The following is a 25,016-nucleotide window of genomic DNA, read 5'->3' as shown; positions in this document are numbered from 1 at the left end:
AAAAAAAAAATATTAAAACAGTTTATAGTTGCAATCTAGGTTAAATAATAGGATAATTTTCCAAGCTATTTTATACATTTTTAAATAAGTGAAAAACGGAAAAGTATTCATTAGAAAGAAAAATAAATTTCTTAAATTAAAATAAATGAAAGTCTTCCAATATTGTAAGTAATTGAGTGTAGAAAAAATTCTTATGTTAAAATAAAAAACGGTTTAAACATCACAATCGAATTTTGTTAATAGCTCTAAATTAATTCAATAATCACATTCTGAATCGTATTTCAAATGACATTGTAAATAAGAATCACATATTGAAGTCAAAATTACAAATAGAATGTTCATTTTTATAGTTAAATGCGTCAAATATGAATACTCAAAATTGGCTCTTATGTAATATAATAAAAAAAATTGTATGAAACTAAATAGTATTGAAATAATAATTTTTTTTCAATGATTGGAAAACATTTTGATTTTCTAGTACTGCATTAAATTTAATTTGTTAACAGTTAAACTGTTCTTATAATACTTTTTACTCAACAATTGTTTTTGTCATTTTTAGTTTCTTCCGTTTTAATAATTTCAATGTACATTTTCTAAATCAAATGACTAAAATTTCAGTCTCTATATTTTAGGGGTGCACAACCGTTTAGTGTAAAGGCCCTCTTTTACAGAACAGAGGGTTACACCAATATTCATCCATTTTGGCAGCAGTTATGATAATTTTTATGAAAACTTTAGTGTTCTAAGCCCTAATTTTTTTATTAATAAACTTAGTAGCATATTTGCAGAAAATTAAGTTCTTTCAATTATTAAAATTATTTTAAGAGTGAAAAAACTAATACTATTTTTTAAAAAATAACCCCCTTTTATCAATAAACAGGGTTCCCACGGTCCTTGAGAGTCCTTGAAAGTCCTTGAATTTTTTTTTGCTAAATTTAGGTCCTTGAAAGTGCTTGAAAAACGTCTTAGGTCCTTGAAAAACTTGATAGGTCCTTGAATTTGTCCAATACTGCCGGCGGCCCTTTTTATAAAACACCCGCGGATATTTCTCGTTCCTTCTGTTTTGTTCCCGAGCTCTCTCACGTGGTTTTTAACGCCACCGTTTCTAACCGGGCCTAGCGTCTTGGTGTTTGCCAAGCGCGCGGAACACAGCAGACAATCAATTCGTTCGGGGCGAGATTCCACTTCATCTTCTGTCGCATATGCTTAGATCTTCTTTTTTATCGAAACTGGAATACTCTCGAATTTCGTAACAATATGTACCTTGTAGTTTTCAATAAATTTGCCGTTTTACCATCCGCACTTGTCCTTACGTTTGCGTCATTTCAAAACTTTATTGTAAAGCGTATTCGCAAAGGCACGGCTTCGTATTTGTGTTATGTAGTTTAGACTAGTTATGCCTGGGAAGTGCTATTTTAATCCCCAATGGATGGATAATCAAGCTTATAAAGAATGGATTTTATCGATGCCCGAAAAGAAGTTCAGAGCCAAGTGCCGATTATGCATGAAGGAGATCGATATCGCGAAAATGGAAGAATCTGCTCTGAAATCACACATGAAAGAAAGGTAAAACAAAAAAGCAGTCTCATGCCCTGAGTTCTCTTTTTCCAAAGACATCAACATCTAATTCATCTGGTGTAAATACTCCTTCAACATCGTGTGCCCCATGTGAAACAGAAACTTTAGTGGCCGAGGTAACATTGTCTTCTTATCTGGTCAAAAGGAATGTGCTTGATGCTGAAATTCTCTGGAGTCTGAAGTGCATCACTAGTAATTATTCATGTAACTCCTGTGAAGGGATTAGTAAATTGTTCTCCAAAATGTTTGCTGATAGCTGTATAGCGAGACAATTTTTTTGTAGTGCCACAAAGTGAGCCTATTTGGGCTCCTTTGGATTGGCACTATACTTCAAAGGGATTCTTATAAATGAGCTGAAGAATGTTGATTGCTACACTGTACTCTTTGATGAGACGTTAAATCAGTCTCTACAATCTAAGCAGATGGACATTATGGTAAGGAATTGATAATAAAGTTTGCACTAAGTATCTTACCTCCCAATTTATGGGTCATGGAACTGCAGAAAATATTTTGTCCTCTTTTTACAAATGCATGGATGATGGTTAAAAGCTCTCTAAAATACTTCAATTATCCATGGATGGACCCTATGTCAATTGGAAATTCTATTAGAAGCTTCAGTGTGAATTAAAAGAGAAATATTCCCACCAGGTCATATTCATTGGCAGTTGTGGATTACACATAACGAATAATGCTTTTAAACATGGTGAAAATGGGATATGTTCCTTCTAATTTTTATTTTCAGAAAGAATTGTTGCTGCATAACATTTAGAGAAGGTTGTGTAAATTATGGATGAATAATTTCAGAAACGATGTTTAATAGAGGAGAGGAGGGGGTTATGGAATAGTCATGGAATATGGAATACCTAAGATTTAGCTCTGTCTTTCATGCAGCCTTCACATGGAAATACACAGGATTAAAGGATTTCACCATTAACACCTCATTACCATTAGTTATAGATTGTGCTGAAAATGATTTTGTGAATTAATATGTAAAACCAGTAGGGTTGTTTTTAAAAAAATATAAATTTTAGTCCATAATACATATACTCTCTTCTCTCTATATAGGAAAAGCATTTAGGTATTATATTTGTGAATTAATTATAGCCACAACAAGCATTGATGCTTCTAGTAAAATAGAAGAGAATAATTTTTAAAATTGGTCTTAGATTAAGGTCCTTGAAAAGTCCTGGAAAGTCCTTGAATTTCAATCTCATTATAGAGTGGGAACCCTGATAAACGATTTATTAAATCTTATCATTTTTATAAAAAACTAATTGTTTTGTTTTATGTTTTTTCTATAACATTAAAAAAATATTTTGTAAAATTAAATAAAATTTTTTGAGCAATTAAAAATTAATTACAAAATTGCTTAAAATTTTTGAACAAAATAATAAAATTTTAAAAATATTTGTAGAAAACTGCGCTAGATATATAAGTTTTTAAAGTAGTTCTTTTATACTTCGCTTACGCGAAATAAACGTAAAACATTTTTCCTCATTTTGTAGTAAATCGTATTTGACAACTAATGAAAAAAGTTTGATTTGAATATCTTAAAAATTTAAAAAAGTTTTAAGTAATTTTTGTTCTTTTTTAAAGAACTCTCAAAACAATAAGGGGTTTCTCCCCCACATAATCAATTTTGTTCTTGCTGTCCGGTTTTTATAAGGTAGTGTAAATTATAATAGTATGTAATAAAATTTGTGGAAAGCCCTGATTAATAATAATAAAAAAAAACATGTATGTATAGTACAAAAACTACTTAGAAAATTGCTTGAAACTTTTTACGTTTTGAAGATATTTAAATCAAATTTTTCCATTTCTTGCCAAATACGATTGATTACAAAACTATGGAAAAAAAATTTCCTGGCTTGCTCAGTATAAAAGAATTATTTAAAATACTCATATCTAGTGCATTTTTAAAAATTTTTTTTTTCAAATTTAAAAAAATAATTTTTTAATTAATTTTAAATTGTTTTTCAGTTTTTTTTAATTTTAATGAATATTTTTAAGGTTATAATATTATAAAAAATTCGTTTTTGTCTATAAAAAAATTTATAGTAATAATTCTGGCTACAAAAAATTTAAAACAATAAATTACAAACACCGAGAACATTGACTTAAAACATAGGGATTCTAAATTTAAATACCACTTAAAATGCATGGCACCAACTGCCGAAAAAACAACAGAAAAGTAACTTATACTTACGATAAAATATGCACAAATAAACTGTATCAAAGAGTGGTTATTTAAATGCGCATTTAGAAATTCGCGTGTCCTAATAACATCGTAGTTAAAGTTGTGTGATGAAAATCACGTGTTAAAGCATTGTAATAATTGCAGGAAAAAAATCATTTAAATTTAGGATGAAATCAGCACTTCAATAAGTAAATATTTAAATATGTGTTTTAAAATTAACACTTTGTAATCAAAATCGGAAATTTTAAAAAGGAAATGATTATTGAAAAATAATTTGGATTTACGATGAAATCGGCAGAAACAAAGCACGTCAAAAAAAGGATTATTTAAATTTGAGATTTGATACTCGAGTGTCGTAATAATATTATAATGCGCATTATATAATACATAAATATTATATATGTATATAATAGTAAAATACGATATAAAATTAACACTTTGTAATCAAAATCGGAAATTTTAAAAAGGAAATGATTATTGAAAAATAATTTGGATTTACGATGAAATCGGCAGAAACAAAGCACTTAAAAAAAAGGATTATTTAAATTTGAGATTTGATACTCGAGTGTCGTAATAATATTATGATGCGCATTATATAATACATAAATATTATATATGTATATAATAGTAAAATACGATATAATAATCGTAGTGAAAATACAGCATTTTTAAAATCAGGTGATTAATGTTGCATTAAATGCCTTAAAAAATCATTTGGATTTACGATTAAATCAGTATACATAAGGTCAAAAAGTGATAAATTAAACGCGTGAATTATAACTCATGAGGTATATTGTAATAGATGTATCGGGATTTTAAAAACGATACGGAAAGTGGTAGTTATAAATGCCAAAAAAAGATTGAAATGTCACTTGGATTTAATCAACAAAAATAAAGCAAGTCAAAAAGGGATTGCTCGAAATCGAAATGTATGTGTCAAAATATAGTATTAAAAATGTTTTTTTTTTTTAAAACCATACAGAATTTCGGAGCAATAATAATTGGAAATTCAGTTGAGAAACAATGCAATCTGTGCAAGTTGAGATTTTTTATTGAAAAAAAAACAAACAATATTAGAATGAATAGTTTAACGCAGACGATCTGATGGACATTGAAATAACATGGAGTAGCAAAGGGAACTTAATGCACTGGCGGAGAGAACGCTGTAAAGGGGAATCATACTTAAAACTTTATATCTATTTTACAAACAATAATTTGTTATATGCTAAAATTATTCTGAGGTATACATTAATTCTTTTAACTGTTTTGAATAGTTTCAATGATTTTTTTTACACGTTTTTGATGCAGACACTATATTTGTTTGTTTGTCCTCAGCTGAATGTGGAGATTATGATGAAACAGTTCATAACCTTGGATTCATATCAGAGTTCAGATTCTCTCCAGATCAAACAGAGGACATGGAAATAGACATTCTTGAGCAATACAAAACTTGCAGGTATTCAATTGATTCATTCATTCAGTTGATGTCCAAATAATATGAATTGAATTATTTTTTGAAACTGAAAAAAAGAAAAACTACTACTCATAATTATTACTCTGTTAAATAATTGAAATTTATTGTTCTATTTATGGTAAAAAGTCAAAACATAATATATAGTAAAAGTTCAAAATGAGTACGGCATTGTGATCTGCTAAACTCTAAAGAAATATTTTTCGTATTTAGATTGAGACTTTAGGGAAAAATGAAATTTTCAGGGTATCATCCTCGTGGGGAGGGGTTTCCGAGACGATGCGGAACGAGAAAATCGAAACGTACAAGCCACACTGGTGCATAATCCGCAGATTGCAAACGGTTTGCTCAGCACAGAAGAATGAACGAAATCCAAAGCTCATTCCAAATGCAGAATCTGCGTCGTAAACGAGTCGACGAGCATCGGCAGGCGAGTAGACTAAATGCGAGTTCAGAGATGTAGAAGGGAACCTGATAGAATGTTTTTTTGTGGAGATTCTTGTTCGCATCTCTGAATTCGCATGCCCAATTTTTTTCACACAGTGTGAATGGTCCCTTACATTTTTATGGCTGACGAAAGTCAATAGGAAGTTTGCGATGTCTGAGTCCTGAAAATAATGTATGTCAAATTGTTGGAAGGGACAATTTTCATGCTTTTAACAAGTAATCTGCTGGTAGGGTAATTAAGGAACATTTTTCGGTTATTTAAGTAATCAATATTATTATGAAAAAGTTTTAAAGGGAAGACATCCATGAAAACTAACATCCTTTCACCTTTCATTTTTATAAAACAATGTGGCTAAGTTATATTTTCCTAATAAAAAAGTTTTTCTTTCTCTCTTTAAAAACTTATTGTAAACCTTTTTTTAACCTTTTTTTTTAACCAAATTTCTATCCTGCCCTTTCTTCATGACTATTAAAATCAACATTCAACGTCATCAAATGGTATTGCATATTATTTCCTTATCCTCTTCTAAAAATTTGTTCAAACGTACTTGTTGTCAACATATATGCCTTTCATAAAGTACAGAGCTATGTCATTCAATCTCTAGACAGAAGCAATTTACTCTAGCTATGTTTCTTAAAATAGAGTTGCTCAAAGTAAAACAAAAGGATACAAAAATGTCCCTTTCATTCTGTTTTTTTTTTTTATAGTTGTATTAACAATAAATATATGCATTCGATTATAGTGACATGCTCGTTGTAACAACTATTTTATCTTCTATTATGAATTGTTATGATCACCGACTTTTGCTATGGTTTTTAAAAAAATTACGTTTTTTAAGCAAGCAATAAGATTAGTTTGGTGATGCTATAGTTAGTCAAAGTAGAAGTTAAGTATAAAAAGAATATAATTTCGAACTGAGTGGCTCATTAATTTAAATTTTTTAAGCTGTACATTTATGAGATAAATATAGGCCAGTGTCTTTGCATATGTAAGATTTTTTTATTTATTAACATTATTTTATTAATGTATATAAATGCATGAAAATAAAGGACTATGTAAATTAGATAAAAATTTTTAATTTATAATACTAATTTATAGCTGATTATTAAATTTTTCTAACCTTTGTCTTATTAAGATTAATAATTTTTGTATGATTAATTTGTTTCTTTATACAGAATGTAAAAGAAACTTCTTATTGTGTTTTCTGTTCAAAAACTGTATTATATGTGATACTAATTAAATGATGCCTTTTAAAATGCAAGTAAATGCATAACAATAGAATGGTTGAAAAATCTTACCTACTGGAACAGTGCAAAAGGGTCATTTTGTCCCCCTCAGACTTACATCTCAATATGAGAATTTTAAATGCCATGCTTTGGAAAAAAATATGGAATTTTCGTGTCTTTCGTAATCAGTATTTAATATTACGTGAAATTTATAGAATTTTTAAAAGAAGGTAAATATATACACTACTGGGCGATCAATTAAGATTGTACTACAACTTCTTAATCCTTTCATCCTGACTTTTGCAGCATTTAAATTTAAGTATTTAAAACAGTTTATGTTAATGCTGACATATTAAAATAAGTATTCTATGAGCTTAAAGTGTTCCACTTTTCCTGGAAATCTCCGGGGATAAGATGTCCCAAACATCTTCAATATTGTAAAAATTCCTATGTATTACATGGGAATAAATAATGAGAATAATTTAAAAGCATCGAATTGTTTACTCTTATCAAAAGTTATAGAAACCAAAAGTTACCATTGTAAAATAATCAAAACAAAACCAAAATTTTGTCTTACAATATTTTTATCACTAATGTGATGTATTGCCCCACTGGTAAGTACGATTGCGACAATATATCCCATGAAGCAAAATGTGTCAAAATTTCTTAAATCTGATACTAAATAGGTACAATTATTATTTAATACGAACAAACATAACTATTATGCACAAAATAAGGCAAAAATAAAGCTGTATTTACCTCAAAATACAGAAAATATGTAAATTAAAAAGAGATTCACTGGCTTGCTGGCAAACAGAAGTTCGTCATTTTGAATATAAGTGTGTTGCCAAGTTCCTTTAGACATATTTTTATTCCTAATGCCTAACGAACAATGAAAACATAAAAAACAATGCAAAATTGGTATCTGTTTATCCATAAGGGAATAAAGTTTAATCTTTGAGACGTATATATCCCACTCGTGTCAAAAGGTTTAAATATCTCACTAGCTCAGGGGTGGCGAATGTTTATACACCAACATGCCATTTTCTCTAAAAAATTGCTTAATGAGGTCATAGACGTGCCGTCAAATAATTTTGACTTTGTGATTATTGGGAAAATAATAATACTAAATACTATCAACTCAAAACTCTTTATTTACATTGAAAAAAAAAACATTTTGCAATGTTTCAGTTATACACATAATTCAACTTAAAGTAACATCAGTGTGACTTCTGTTGTTGCAGATTAGATGACCAATAACTTATATTAGGTTGTAAGATGTTAGTTTAAACAGGACTGTTGATTTTTTTTGCTAGTTATTTATTGCTAGCTTGTTTTTTACGGTTATTAATTCTTTTTTTAGTGTTAATTTAAAATTTTTTTATTAATAATTGTTTATTATTTTGTTAGTTTTTTGTGAATTTTAATTTAATTGTTACATATGCTTCATAGCGTAATAACATTTGTGTAATAACATTTGTGTAATAACAATTAATAGTGTAACAACAATTGTGATCGGTGGAGTGCCCAAAATATTGTGTCGCGTGCCATTGGTTCTCCATCCCTGCACTAGTTTGTTATTAAAGTTGATTTCAAATTAAAATTATTGTAAACTAAAGGAAAGCAAAATTTATTCTAACTCAGAGGACTCTTAATCACGGAATGATTCATTCTTTCAATCCATAAATGAAAAATATTTTCTGTTTCCATTATATCATTATAAGTGTAGCTGCAGGGTTAATATGTAAAGCTTTTTGTTTGAGTTTTATTTAATGATTAAGATACTTAAAAATTACAAACACATACCAAGAATTAATCCACTTAATACAAATGTAATTTTTAACAATTTTTTCCCTACACTTTTCATACACAACTTTTTTTGTTCTTGAAATGTGTTTCCATTGCATCCCTGTATTTGACACTTTTTTCTTTTTATGCTTGACACTTTTTTCGTATTAGTCGGATTTTTCTCTGTACTCAGCAACATAAATCTTCATTTTCTGCTATAAAATTGTGTTCTTTACGTTGCCTATTTTGAAGCAATATTAAAGGCATTTAACATTTCAGAGGCCAGACCCCAGCCCAAGCTGAACTTAATTACCTGCACAAAGTAAAATGGTTGGAAATGTATGGCGTCGATATGCACACAGTATTGGTAATATATTTTTGTTTTTAACTTTGCCAGTTTTTTTTTCTTCTACAGAACAGAATCTTATGTTTATTTCGCTTCATCTTTTGTTTCTCTTAATGTTAACATTTGTATATTGATAGGTTGCTTTAACCATAACCTAAGATAAATTTGTTTTCACTTATAATATTAATAGTATTATTATAGGTATTTTACTTGTAATATTGTAAGTATTTTATTTGTTAACAGTAATATAATAATAATAAATATGTTTCAATTATAATATTGTTTAATTTTTCGTTGTCTGAACTTTAATATTTGTACACAGATTAATTGATTTAAAACTTAATGATAAATGTACTTTTACTTGCAACAAATGTGCTGCTGGAATAAGTATTAAAATAGATGTGTAATGAATAGATACTTTTCTGCAGAGTGTTGTGATGGAGTATATTTATAAAGTAAAACCTTTAAACATGTGTCTGACAAGATTTCATTACACAGAAGTGTCATTCACTTTTTCTGATTGCTTAAATAATTGAATTTTACCTGACAAAAACATAATTCTAACTCCATTAGGTGGAAAAAGTTTTATCTGAATAATTACTTTTGTCAACTTAACTTTCATATATTCATACCATTCGTTATCAATGTATCCTCATCAAACTATACATTCTTTAATCATTTTATGCCAACACTGCTATGGTAAATATTACTACTATAGTAAAATTTTCATAATTGAATTTTTTATGTATATAATTTGTAAGTCATTACTATTAACCAAATTATTTTTGTCTTTTATTTGGCGGGAAAATGTTAGTACAAAGGACATAAAAACAATATAGCACGGAAAAAAGGAAGAAAGATTTAATTTTCAGGTGTATTATCTATAAATATGTTTCTTATTTCAAGTGAAATCGACCAAAAAAAAATTCTTGTCCCGCCATGTGCCAGATCTTGAAAATTTTTTGTAGTCAAATTCTTGATAAAAAAAAATCCAGCTTAAATTATGTTTAAAAATTTTTGAACCATAGCTTCATTGAGGGGGCCATTATGAAAGTTGTCTCGATTTGAGAAAATGGCTTAACTACAAAGAGTGTGAATATTTTTGAATGTTAATTCAAATTCATCTGTGCATAGGATTGTTAAGATCTTGGGATCCACAATAATTGTTTGCTGCACTTCTTCAGTATATTTTGATCTGTTTTTTTAGACCTGAAAATGCTAATGTTTTCGCAAAAGAAAATTTTTTTCTTTCTGTTCAGAGTAAATATTAATCTGCAAAAAATTAGACATCATAAAATGTTAATGCACACGTATAATTAGATTTTGGCTTGCTTGTGTATTAAAATTCTATACCATATTTCTGATTACTATTTTTAAATAATATAAATTAAAAATAATTATGATATTTAATATATTTATTCAAGTAATTTATTGAAAAGACAAGTTATACTACCGTCAGGTGGGGTGACTTTGTGCAGGAGTTTTAAGTTTTCCAAGTTTGACCTAATAAAAAAATAGTTAAAAAATGCTAAATTGTACAACATCTAATCTAAAATTTGTTGTTAGCCATCTGGGAAGTAATTGCACGTAGTTAAGAGCTGATTTGAAATGTTTATTATTTGTAAACAATCAATTAGTCGAATGCACAAAGTCACCCCGGGATGGGGTGACTTTGTGCAAGGCAATAAAATATAGACTTAGTTCTGTTATTTTCATTCACTTTGCCTTAAAATTGTTTAATAAACAATATTTAACATTGTTAACGTACAATACAAGTATATTACATATAAATATGTACTATGTATTAACAAATCTACTTAAGATGAACATAAAAACTTTAATTTTTAGATTTGTAAACATTTTTAGATTTTTTCTAATTAAATCTTAGGTAACTTTTTTCGTGATTTTCAGGTACAATTAAACATTTGATATGAATTGACATGAATGAACAGTTTAATGAATTCCCTCATTTAATGCCCCCAACTCAGCAACTCTGATTGATCCTCTCTTATTAACAGTCTCTTATTAAATGTCTTAGACAATTAACATATGAAAATTGAAATAAAAAATAACAATATGAAAAGGAAAAATAATATTCGAGTGAGATTTCGAATGCTTCGCATGAATTTTGTTTTGAATCGTGTTTCGGTGAATTCCGAACTTTTTCGACGCTTTCGAAACGGATAAACCATTTTTTATTTCTGCCAAACATTTTTCTAGCGCTTCTTTGGTGTAGTAATTACAATAACTTCTTGCTCCAAGCATTCTTTTATAAGTCCTTGGCATGTTTTTCTCTGAAAAAAATAGCACAAAGTCACCCCAGGGTGCAATTTTTCATTAATTATTAAATAATTAACATTGTAATAATTAAAAACAAAAAATTATGCATGATTTGTTATCTCAATTGATAAGACTTTTTAAAGTATAACCTACCTTCTTGATCAGGATAACTAGAACTTCTTCAACCGAGCAGACCTTCCAGCCTCCGATTTTGCGACGTTAAAAAATTTGAAACTGTTTGTAACTTGAGCTCACAATTTTCCTAGAACGATGATGTTTACATTGCCAGTTCTTGGTAAACCATTAGTTCGTTATGATGACAACACAAATCAGTTGACACTGAGCTTTAAAAAAATACCCCTAGATGGCATGACGCAAAAATTGAAAGAATGACAATTTGCACAAAGTCACCCCTCGTTGCACAAAGTCACCCCATCTGGCGGTACTCTTTTTTCTTTCTTTCTATAACAGTGCTCTGAATAAATGTCAGTCTATTAGCTATATGTCAATTTGACTCTAACCTCCATAAAATTAAATTATCAGTGTCCCTCCAGACCAGCAATCAAAGTGAAGGGATGGCTCAGGGGATAGAGCGTTCGTCTTCCAGTGAAGTGATGGCTGGTCGATACAAATCCCGCATCCGGCTTGCACCGACAACAGTGCTGATGTAAAATATCCTCAGTGGTAGACGGATCATAGTTTAGTCTCCTTGCCCTCAGACTAACTGTGGGAAGTTTTGTGGTTTTCCTCTCCATACAACGCCAAAGTTAGTTCCATCTAAAAGTCCACTACAAAGGCAAAGTTCTCCCAATATTGATCCAGGAGTTCTCTTGTCTTTTGGATTAGGTTCAAAATGACAAGGCTACAGAGTTTAACATTAGTTGTCGTTAACCCAAAAAATTGGAATAATAAAAAAAATCATTGTAAAGGGATGATATGCTATTTTGGTTTTGTATTGGTCACAAAATTGTATATATTTTTCCAAATTTGTGAACCTTTCACTTCATTTCACATTCGCATCATCATTATATATAATTTTTCATTTAAATTCACTTTATTAACTTAAAAAAAAAATCTAATTAAGACATCCAAACGAACCAGTGAAAATGTGCACAGACTACTGAAATCTTTAAGTTGCTGGTCCTTTGGACCAAAGACTAAATTCTCTTTAATTTCTACCCCGGTATATAATATGCAGATTCCTTCAACTTTGGTCCTAAGATTTTGAATTTTTTTTCTCTTTCTGAAAGGGTAAAGATGCAAATGAATATTCATTGGGCCTAACACCTACTGGAATTCTAGTCTTTGAAGGTAGCACTAAAATTGGTTTGTTTTTTTGGCCAAAAATCTCAAAACTAAACTTCAAGAGCAAGAAGCTGACTCTCGTTGTAGTTGAAGATGATGATGAAGTAAGAATAATTCAATATTTTGAAAGTAACTCGTTTCAATTTATAAAAAAATGTTCTTGATGTGTTATAATTATTTTAACACTTTATTTGCCTATCTACCTAAAGAACTCCCCCTCACCTTTGAAAAACACTGTAATTTTTGTTATGAAGTTAGGCTGTTTCAAATAGGTAAGAGAAGTATGAATCCTTGTTTCCATAGCAGCAAATTATGGAATTATTTAGATAGACTTTCTATTATTTTACTAAAACTACTTTTGACTTCTTTATTTACTTTTTTCTTTTCTTGCTGGAATAGAAATTACCTATCTGACAGATTTTTATGTGTTAGCAAAGTATCTGATTTCATGTTTTATTAAAAGTACTTAAATAATTGTACATTCATGTTATATTGAAATTCATATTATATTGAAATTCATATTATATCATTAACCCTCCTGTCGTCTCCCCTCTCTCAAAATTTCTTACTTCAAGTAGCACTCATCGTTTGAAAAGATGCTACCTTAAATGTGGAGGGTCATTTCCTTCTGCTTCAGTTTGTGGTTAAAAGGGGTGACCAAAGAGGGGTCAAGACAATTTGATGGATGAATCCTGTTTTGTGACTCATTTTATGGAATTTCCTTCTTTAACTGTTGTACGGCCTTTTCTCTGCAATATCAAGCAATAAAAAAAATCTCTGATATGATGATTGCTTTCATGTTATGCTACTCTCTTTCCTGTCCTTTGCTTTATAACAATGATAGAGTTAAAATATGACATTGAAAAGGGGTTTTTCAATTGTTTCCTGTGATTGTACTGGATATTCTTACTATTGATAAGTTTTCCTTCCTGATACTTGTTATTTCTATTATTTCACAGATTTCACACTGCTTCATGAATTAAAAAAAAAATTGTATAATTTTTAAATTGCCTCATTTCCAAATTCAAATGGCAAAAGCAGTCCTGTATTAAAATTGATTTAAATTATTGTAAATGGGTTGATATACACGTTAGTAAGAAGTCGTATTTATCTTTGTATAAAATATCAATGATATTTTTAAATTTAAAATTTTATTAATAGTGCTTTCAATAAAGTCAAATAAGAAAAATAACTGCAGTTCTATAGACATTATTTATTTTACTTAAATCACATAGTTCTTTTTGGTTTTTCTGTTTGGAAATAAATGAAAAAAGCCTTTGTTAAATGCTAATGCTCCAAAAATGGAACATCAATAAAAACGAACTTAAAACAGTTGAGTGTCTTTTGAAACTCTTTAATAGTGTTCATATTGAATTTCAAGTTATTTAGATAATCCTTTCTTTTTTCGTACTTTAAATGTTTACGTAAAAAATCATTTGCTGTTCTTATGACAATTTATAAGAATGATTGAAAATATAAATTTCCATTTACAATCTAGATCATGCAGTATATGAAATATGCAATCATTTTAACATTTTACTGGAGTTTAATTTTCATAAAAAATACTGTAATATTGTGAATATAATCTGTTGTGCATTAAATATTGTCCTCACAATTTGAGCGACATAAAATTTGACAATTTGAGCGACATAAATTCATTAGAATATTTTTAAGCGGTAAAGGAAAAAAGTTTGGTTCTTTAAAATTCACTTAGTTATTTGGAGTCTTAACGGCTTGTTAATTTTTTATATAATTTATTAAAAGGATTTGAATTTATTTATTATTACTGAAACATGATACTTTTATATATTCTCATATATGAGAAATGTAAAACTTTCATTCTTGGCAGTATTTGCTAGTGGAGAGAACTTCCATTTTTCCTCTATCTGTGAAAATTTTTTAACATCATTAAACTAAAAAACAAATAAAATCTATAGTTTGCGTGATTCGGAGAATAAATCACATGTGATTTTTAGAAAATGTCAAGAAATCCTATATCCTATTAATCCTAAGAATTGTTTAACTACTTAAATAAATTACTTAAATAATAAAGGAAATTAATTAATATTAAAAATTTATAAATTAAATATTACACTTGTATTTAGACAAGAAATAATTTTTTGCCATTCATACTAAAATTACATTGCCTAATCAAAGATTATTTGAAATTTACAAGTACGGTACAATTCAAATTATTCAAGGATTTAGTATAATAAATAAAGCAATTAAATATTTAAAAAAATCAATGTTTCAAAAATGTTGGGGAAAATGAAACTAATCCGTTTATTAAAAGAAAAAAACTTTTAGTTTGAGTGGGTGTTCAAGTATCAAAAAATGTAAACATTTCTCATGATTCAAACAGAATCCTTTAGTACAGTGAGTGATTTACGATGGCAGCTTTTACGCCTCTCAATTTATGCATAGTTCTATTAGATTGCAATTGATAGATTATGTCCTTTTCAGAAGATATGTTTACATTAAGATTTACTTGTCTTTGAATTTATCTTACATTTTTTATATTATTTATACAATTTGAATTTCATTTATTGAAACTACATAAAATTACTACATGAAAACTAAATTTTATTTCCATGTTTAACTTTCTGTTCCAGTTAATAGTAATGAAATGAATTTTTTTTTTTAAAAAAGGGAAAAGAACAAGAGCACACATTTGTGTTTCGCCTTCACAACCCAAGGGCTTGTAAGCACTTGTGGAAATGTGCCATAGAACATCATGCTTTTTTCCGCTTGAGGGGACCAGCGGTCGAACCTAGCTCAAAACAAGGCTTCGTGCGCATGGGCTCTAGATTTAGATACAGGTTAGTATCTTTCATTAAATTTCAACAATATTCTTAGTTTTAACTTTTATTACGCCTTATAAGCAGAGTCTGTGGAACTCCACTGAGTCTGAAGTTATCTACTGCTATGGAAGCAGCCTTAAGGGATCATTTTATTTTTATATATATATATATAAAAATTGAATCATAATGTGGGCTTTTGGGGCTCCGAGAATATGAAAGTAATTAAAGCAACAATACTTAGAATATATATTTGAATAACAGAACAAAGCAGAAGTGAGGTATATAAAACTCTGTTGCAAAGTTATTTTACAGTATAAAAAAGCCTAACGTAACCCCCAAAGAAAGGGCTGAATTGTTTTATTTATATTTGTAGCTGTAATCTCTCTATGGCAGCATTTCAGACAAAACATGTATTTTTGGGTGCATAGACTTTGAACATAAACGTTTTTAACACTCTTTTGAAAGTATGCCCTTCAACCTGACAAATAATGTCTCATATTTGGAGAGAGAAACTAAATAAAAGACAATTTAAAGATGTCTTTAATTAAACTTTAACGTGTCATTTATTGTTGGTGGAGAACAAAAACAATTTTTAGTGTTTGTGTTCAATTATATCCATATCGCAAAAAATAATTTTATCTATATTGCAAATTATGTCCATATCATGAAAAAAATGACATTAAAAATATCTATACTAATTTTATGTTGCAAAGTATTAATGTTTAGTGAGTAAAGTATAATGAGTTGGTGATTTATGAAATGTAATCCTTAATTAATAATTTTCTATACTCAATTTGAGATCAACCCTATTGCCATTTAAATATTCTGGCTCAAGTCAGACTTGATTAATTATATTCCATCAATGCCATTAAAATAAATTTATGTACTATACATTTTATTCAAAAGTTTATTTGTAAACATGTAACATGACTGTAGCATTCCCTCTAAATTGATGTCTCTTAAAACTAAGCCATTGCACATACTCTTGATATCTCAAAAAATATTTTCCCCCATGGCATTATTTATCCACCTAGTGCTAATATGAATTCCTATGTTTCTTCTTAAAACATTGTTATTTGTTTGAATTAGAAAACTTAATTTTTTACAGAAAAATCACAATATAAGATAATTATGAACCCATTCTTTTCTATTTAATGCATAATTATTTTTGTCTTACTTTTGAAAATAAAATTATCATTGTTGTATTAAGACTTATAGTCAACGGGCATTACAGACATATTGATTAGTAGTTATTCTTGTGTTTCATAACTATACTTTTAAGAGTAATATTTTTTCCTTTTCGAACATACATAGTTCTGAACTTGCTATCTCCAAATTTCTTTAGCGTCCTTTCAATTTTGAGATATTGAGAGTATACTGTATTTTATTGAGAAGTAAATGAATATTATTAATAGTATATATTAATAAAGTCGTTTTAAGAGGTTGGCTGCTGGGTAATGACAATGAAAAGAGGAAACATTTGTAATTATGGATTTGGCCTGATGTCTCCTTCTGATTGCTTTAAAAAAAAGTATGCCTTGAATATTTTATAACAATAAAAGAAAAATTGCCTTTCTTTTTAATCCAGAACAGTTTGTTGCATGCTGTACTCCTAAAAATGGTTTGAAGATTATTATTTGTCTGTTTGGGAGGGTTGTCCTCATATCATTATTCATTGTTAGAATTAAAATAGCTAACTTCTTTTTTATGTAATGTTGAAATTCTGTATTCTATCTTTCTTGACTTATTTTTTCTATTTTGTTTATTGAATTAAGTTTTTATGTATTATCTGTAGTGTTACTGAAGCTCAAATAGTGTTACATTTGTACTTTATTCATGTTTTGTTTTTATCTGTATAACAAAGTATATTTTTGGATGAATCTTTTCTTGAATTTGTTCTTTTGATAGTGCAGTTTATGACTTTTGCTAACGTAATTTCCTTTGTCGACAGTGGCCGTACTGAATTTCAGGCCACTCAGCACAGCCGTGCCAGAAGAACTGTTCATTTTGAGAGAAGGCCGAGTCAAAGATATTCCAGACGTCCTAATTCTAACCATACCATAGACAACACTTCAAAACACGTTACTGTGTGAGTACAAAATATTAATATTCATAAGAAATATTTAAAAATGAATAATTTGTGTGCTTAGACACTGAGGGAGGTTCTTCTTCATAGAACCAGAAGTATAGTATGTTCAATTCAACTTGCAGTCTGATAAAGTTTACAAAAATCATTCTAAATATGTCCTCATTTTGCTCACTGGGAAGTAGCATAATTTGTATTTAATTATTATTTTGCAGGTCGTCTCAAGCAATTGAGCCCATAAGAAACACCCAACAGCCTTCTGTAAATAAATCTGAAGTAAAAAAAAGTCCCTTATTAGAAAAAAAGCCAGAAGATAGAATTACAGAACTCATCAAAACAATCGCCAAAGATGTTTCATCTGCAGAAAAATGCAAAGAGTTTTTACCACTTGCTGTCAATAGTACAGAAAATACTACTTTGTCTGGTGAGCATAATTAGAATATAATTGATTTATTCATAAATTAAATATGGACAATTTTTTTTTTAAATAGTACTTATTTGTGAAATCAAATGCTAGTAATGATATAGTTGTTCATTTAAACTAATGTTACATCTTCTGCTATTTTTTTATATTTATTAGATATTTATCAGACTATCAGATATTTTGTCAGTAATCATGATCTTTAATTTGTAATCCAATATATAAGCTAAATTTTGTTTATATTATACAATTTATAGGTGTATGTTATATCAGGTGGTAGCAAAATTTCATGTCTGATTTGAAATCTGACACTTTTTTGTTAAAAAGTGTAATTTGATCATCACTTAAAAAAAAAATCTTTTTCGCTTCTCAATGTTCTTTGAACAGAATTTTTTTTCTTCCTGCAAATATAGCAGCTGTGCGTTGAATGAATAATCCATCCCCCCTTAATTCAAATTAATTTGCTGAGAATATAGAAAGGAGATCTAAATAGAGAAAGTGTGGAGATATTTACCCTTATAAGGCTTCATAGTGAGCGAATAAAAATTATGACAAAATTTTTAGTAACAGTAGACACTCCTTAAAAAAAAAAGAAACTAAAAATAGTATAATTTGATCTTCTTGAGTGGTATAATAAAAGCAAAGTTTATAACAAAAGACTAATAAAATGTATTATTTTTAGTTTCGGAACTACTTTGTTTAGAACACTAAGTTTTAACTGTTTTCAGTACAAAACTCTACCTTACACAATCTGTTACAACATTTGTCTAAATGAATCTTGAATTCATCCCTAAAAATTGTTAATGTAAAATCTTTTAATTGTTTTCTTTTTCATAAAATAACTAAATTCTAAATAAAAAAATGGGACAATTAATCCTGCGGGTAAGACTATTTGTTTAAACCATGCCTATTAGCAGGTGATCCCCAAGTTTGAATGATCAAATTATGCAATTTATTTTTCTTATTAAAAGACGGATCATTAGTTTAAATTCTTTAATTTATCAAATCAATTAGTTTAAAATCTAACATCTGTATTTGTACAAAATTTGTTCTGTGGGCACACAAAAATTGGGAATACTGGGACAAAATGTTTTTCATCTAGAAAACTGAGAGTATCAGGACAGCTAATGAAAGAGACTAATGAAGGCCTAATATGCCTGAAGAAGATAGGCAGGTGGTAAAAAATGAATGCTGCCTGCGCATATCCTATTTTTGCTGTGTCTGTTGGTTGAAAGAAGATAACATATTTTGATCGGACTTTCAAAATTAATTTATGAGAGTTGCTCAATGTATTTCTCCTCAATTATTTGAGGGTCGCATTATCCTCCCATCTCATTAGAGACTAGATTCTTTTTTTATTCTGCAATTTTAGATTAGGCACAAACTTTTGCAAACAGTTGCATTCAATGTCAATTAGTTCTCAAGTTAAAGCTGTTTAAAATTTAAAAACTGCTAATAATTGGTGAAGTTTCAAAATTGCATTACTTAGAAACAAATCATTAAAAAAAAAAAAAGAATCAAACTTTGTATTTTATCTTTCATTCTGCTAGTTCTAACAATAAGCCAAAAATAAACAAAATACATAGACCTGACATTTTGACCACTGGTTGATTAGTTATGAAAGTCATTGTTTATTGAACAATAGTTGTTTTGGGGGATATTTATCTGATTACTTAAAAAAAAAGAATATCTGCTGTTTCTCCTAACATTAAACTATAAATAAGTATTTTTATCTAAGTGCCTAAAATGTTACAGAATCAGAAATTCTAGCCTGTAAGTTGAAGGCTCTAGATTCTTCACCGTCTGCCAAACTGAGGAAAGTCCCTAAATCAGGTGGATGCAGCAGTGGTTCCAAAGATGTCAATATTCTTCCCAACAACCAAATGTTGCCGAGCAGCGGAGGAGCAAAACCTATTCCTTTAAACCAGATGAAGTGCAACATTTTGAAGTCAAAAGTAAATGAAGAAAAGACAAAAAATAGTAAGTTGTAAAATTTTTTAAAAATAAGATATTTTATATGTCCTACATAAAGTGTTCAAATTCTTCTAAACATTGCAGTCTATCGTACATGACTGTGATCGAATATGAATTTAGAATGTAACTGAATATGTTTTAAAGTATAAAAAAATAGGTGATAAATTCAAAAAAGTATAATTTTTTCTTGGAATATCATCGAATTACTTTCTATATTTTACCTACTTTGTTTTTGTGTGAGCTGTGATAGCTCAGTGGTTAAGGCACTTTACTGTTGTTATGAAAAGCCACCGCTGGTTCGATCTCTGATGGTGGCTCAAAGACCACCCAGCTTCAATTGATGGATACCAGGAGAGCAAAGGTGGCCTGATGGATGTCTGGAGAGCAAAGGTGGCCTGTGTGCAGTGCTGGACGCATTGCGAAATTGTGGAGTCTCAACATGCATGACCCCCGCTTGCCCGCAGCGGACTGTTACAGGAATGCTTTACTTTGTTTCTATATAATATGTGAGACTATTTCTCAATTTTAAAAAATACATTTTTCTTACCAAACAATATTTTTTTTAAAATTATTTTCTGAGTTGAGTTTATTTTTTCCATAACTATTTAACTTTTCCTATAATAGCTATTTTTTGTTGTTGTCGTATGCCTGTTTAGGCAGTGGGGGTGCGATTGTTCCTGTTTTCAGTGGCGCCATCTATGGCCAGGATTTCGACTTCTGCTACGCCATTCACACACAAAGGAGAAAGGACATAGAACACACACACAGATAAAGAAACTTCATGCCTTGCTCGGGATTCGAACCCAGGACCTTTCTGATGCAAGGACAGTTCCCTGCCCCCTACACAGGCCGGTTGGCTATAATAGTTGATAAACAAGAAAGGATTTTGGTCAATCTCAAGAAAAGGAACATTTTTGCAAATTTTTGAACTATTTCTGAAGACATAGTTTTGAATTTGTTACTAATTATAAAGAATTAAATTTTTTTCATGCATCATACAGTGAATCCTCTAATTTATACAAATACTGTTCTTATAGTACTTAATTCCTTAGTTATTATTGTATGATTCAGCTATGTTTTGCACTATATACTAAATTCAATTTGACCAAATGACTGGAAGCTCTGCCCGATGGGCTTAAATATTATTCAGATCTTTCGTTAGATGGTACTTCGTGCCTTTTAGATGGTATGACTAGGACCCCCCCTTCCTCTCTATGTTTAACAAACGTATAACTCTACTTTTCTGTTTCAATATTTTTGAAGGACCCTTCCAGTATCCACAACTCAGAAAATTAGCTTTTTCAATGTTTAACCCAAATTTGACAACTAAACTAAATAATTTATTCTTGCTTTTTTAAACGGAATCATTACGGGGCAGAGTTCCGGACTTCGAGGCAACTTGCAGATGTAATTTCAGGCAATCTCTTCATATTCAGTACACTAGAAAAGTTCTAAAAGATTCACACGCCAATTTAATACCGCCATTATCAATGTTTAGGGCCCCTGACAACCTTGTAAAAAAAGAACTGTTGACTTTTAATATTTTTTCAAAAAAAGACTTAGCCTATTTTAAAATAAGTGCTTTAGGCAAAAGGACGACATAAACATTCATTAGTTTATTCTGTTCAGAAAAATTTTCATAAGAAATGTTTGAAAATCGTAAATCAAATGCTATTTCCAGTTACTTAAAGCACACATTTTGAGCCGTGCCTAAAGTAAAAAGCTCACCAAAGTGATGATAAAACCGTGACACACACATGACTCAAAGAAATATTAAAAGTACTGCTAGTGTGTTGTTTTTCTGAATTTCCTATTTACAACTGTGTGTGTTTGATCATGTTCATTCTTTTGAAAGGTGAGAAACTGTTTTGTTGCTCTGATGAGGAATTGAACATACTATCGCCTTCTCTCAATAGCTGCTGTGATAAGGAAAGGTGAGTTTTATTTTCTTCTTCTTTACCACACATAATAAGGAAAATTGATTTTTATTATTATTTTCTTTTAGAGACAATTGTGATACTTGTAAAAAGGCAAAGAAAAAGGAAGAACTCCTCCTTATAGTAAGTCAATATTTTTTAAAAAACTAAGCATTAAAATGAATAACATAATACAGAAATTTAAGAAAATTGCTAAAAAACCACACACTCATTTTAAATTGAAACTTCTGCTGGGTTACAAATATGATCAATGCGTTCTTTTAATTCGAATGAAATATCTCAACCAGGCATGTGCCTCCCTTCTCTTTGCATGAATTATTTGTTTTATGCTTATTTATAATCAATATTTGATTCCATGATAATTTTTTGATTTTCGAAGCAATTTCTTTTGTGCTACTTGGAAACAAATTAAGAGGCAAGTTACCGAATATGATTCGTAACAAAATTATGATTTTTTTTATTAAATGTTTCCCCGTGACTACTTTTAACTGCTCATACATTGCACAACTTTTAACAAATGTTTCCTTCTAATTTTAAAAAGATATCTGCATTATTATTTAAAATTGCTCACAAAAATTTGTTTAGTAATAAATAGTTTTTCAGTTGTAGTAAAAAAAAATCTGTTCTTTATAAATTATGTCCATTAACTATGTTTACAACATTTTTTGCAGTTATTGCGCAGCCTAAGTGATTGATACAAGCTTATTGCTATATTTTCTGACAATAAGGTGTTCAAAATTCATTCAAGCATTTGAAGAGAAATTTCAAAAACGAAATGTGTTCAATTGTTTTAGGGCAGTGTATAAATTAATAAAAATAGTAACTAGTAATACAGAAACAAATTCAAAACAATAACTTTAACTGGCATTACTGAATGTGTTTTTAATAATGTACTGAACAAGCAAGTAATTACGGTTGTTAGTTGTTGTTAATAAACACACACTCTTTGAATAAACATATTTTACTATCGAAATATGGAGTTAGCCCTAACTTGGAAAATATCATTCCAGTAGTTTTGTTAGAAAAGATTGAAAATTTGGGCATATTAATATATTGTTAATTTCACTCTTTACACACTATTATAAAATTCATCAATCTAAAAATAATTCCATTCAAAAAATAATTTTTAATAGTTGTTTTATTCTATTTTTTCAACAATGGCCGGAAAATTTTAAAATGTAAGGTATAAATATCTTTTTAATTACGTAATTTTAAATTTCGATAAAAAACGATTAAACAGCTCTGAAATAATGAAAATTTAAATATATGATTTATAAAAGTTTGTAATTCAGAAACTGATTAGCGAATTTTGTTCATATTTTTGTAGTTTGTCATTTAATATTACATATTATACCGTTTATGTACTTTTCATTTTAAATAAAAGGATAAAAACTAGCCATTATCAGGAATTAATTTTAAATAGAATTGCCTTTGAATAAACAAATTTTATAATTGTGGGAAAAAAGTTTTTGATTTGCTTAATAAGTATCAGATATAGCAAAAAGGAATAAGAGTTCAACCTCTCTGACTAGTTTACCGTGTCTATATGTTTCAAGTTATCAATATTAAATCTAATATTTTGACTGTCAAGATTGTAAATTAAAATCTACCCAAATTTTTTTTCTTTTCAATTGTACGTTAATTCAGAGAAAGTATATTTTTGTGTCTGATCCCGTAATTTTATAGTAAACGTTAACTACCTTATATGATTTACAAATTAGATTTTCAATTTAAATTTAATTTGTGCTGTTAACTCTCTTCATGCGTACTTGCTTAAAATTAGCTGAGAATGATGCACATTTTTTTTTCCGGGAATTTATAAGCTTATCATTTTCAAATTTATCATAATAAATTTTTGTAATTTTTATCATAATCATTTAACATTACTTCTATTTTATGTTAAAATATCGGGTTGAGTAAAAAAACACGATCATGTAAAATGATAAATACATACAAAATCAGCAAAGTTAATGAGGGTAGTTATCTCCATTCAAATCAACAATGGTCTGCTAGCGTTTTGGTAATTTTCAATCCCTTTTGTGAAGAACAGTGGCGTGTGCGAGTCCAGAAAGCGATCAATCTCATTTATGAACTTGTCATTTGAATGGAAGATTAAGCCATTAAGATGCAGACGTAAAAACAGATAGTGATTGGTCTGTTCGTATGGTGGATGTTGCATCCAATCCTACTCCAGCATGTAGAGCGTCCAGCCTTTCGTCGCACCAACATGTGGCCGGGCGTTATCTTGATGAAAGAGAATCACATTCCTTCTGAACTCGTTTTTCGCAAATGGCATCAGATTTATGCATTCGCGAGTAATAACTATTGGCAAATGTTTTTTTTGGCAAATGTCAAGCTTTAAAACAGTAATTCGTGCTGAAATATTTCTGTCATAATCAACCTCAATAGGGCGGCCAGAACATGGTTCATCTTTAATTTGGAAATCCCTTGCTTTTACCTTTGAAACCAAACTTTTACTGTATCATAAGAAACAGTATTGAAACCTAAACTTTCACACAATTTTTGGTGGCATTCAGTTTATTCCGGAACTCATAGTACATAATCGTTCTGATCTGTTGACGTAATAATTCCGTTTTAAACACTTTTTTAATGCACAAGATAATAAAGTTTTGACAAACAAATTACAAAGTTGTGTTGTTCCAACTTTAGAATACAAAAACCTGTTTGGTAAAAGGTTAACTACCACGTGAATAGCTGATGTTGTCGTAGAGGTATCTCCCCTTGGCGGAAAACTTTTTACTCAACCTGATATTAAATAGATATAATTTATGCCAGGGCATGAAATTTCAGATTTAAAGGTACTTGTCAGACTGAAATCTTCACTTACCCCTTTTTGGTTTATAAAAAATATGAACTATTGTAATATTTGTTTTAAAATAATAATTGCCATTTGAAATGATCTATGTAATGCAAAAACTTACATTTTAAGATTAGCATTGCGTTCTTTTACTGTAATTTGAAGTTCATTGGCAAGCTTCTTATTTTGGGCATAGCATTTGATTCTATTTTTTAAATTTCTTTCATGAAAACTTTTTTTAAAAAAGAACTATTGGATCCAATGAATATGTAAATCCATTTTCTAAAGTAACTTAAAAAAATGCACTGTAAGTCAAGTTCTTTTTACAAGAATGTCTTAT

The 25,016-nt window shown here is 29.1% G+C and overlaps 1 protein-coding gene across 1 annotated transcript in view; it reads left to right on the top strand.

Annotated features, from left to right (window-relative positions):
* LOC107443299 (band 4.1-like protein 5) overlaps positions 1 to 25,016 on the top strand; it is a 59,445-nt gene that overhangs the window by 33,828 nt on the left and 601 nt on the right. Inside the window, exons 6-14 of the mRNA XM_016057117.3 lie at positions 5,111 to 5,231; positions 8,988 to 9,075; positions 12,585 to 12,743; positions 15,289 to 15,458; positions 17,392 to 17,529; positions 17,742 to 17,950; positions 19,703 to 19,927; positions 21,777 to 21,855; positions 21,927 to 21,981. Coding sequence (XP_015912603.1) covers positions 5,111 to 5,231; positions 8,988 to 9,075; positions 12,585 to 12,743; positions 15,289 to 15,458; positions 17,392 to 17,529; positions 17,742 to 17,950; positions 19,703 to 19,927; positions 21,777 to 21,855; positions 21,927 to 21,981 — 1,244 coding nt within the window. The remainder of the gene's footprint in view (positions 1 to 5,110; positions 5,232 to 8,987; positions 9,076 to 12,584; positions 12,744 to 15,288; positions 15,459 to 17,391; positions 17,530 to 17,741; positions 17,951 to 19,702; positions 19,928 to 21,776; positions 21,856 to 21,926; positions 21,982 to 25,016) is intronic.

This window comes from Parasteatoda tepidariorum, chromosome 8, assembly GCF_043381705.1.
Source record: "Parasteatoda tepidariorum isolate YZ-2023 chromosome 8, CAS_Ptep_4.0, whole genome shotgun sequence".
NCBI classification, from domain to species: Eukaryota; Metazoa; Arthropoda; class Arachnida; order Araneae; family Theridiidae; genus Parasteatoda; species Parasteatoda tepidariorum.
Note: the sequence above shows the minus strand (reverse complement) of the source record. Positions and strands in the feature narration are given on the sequence as shown.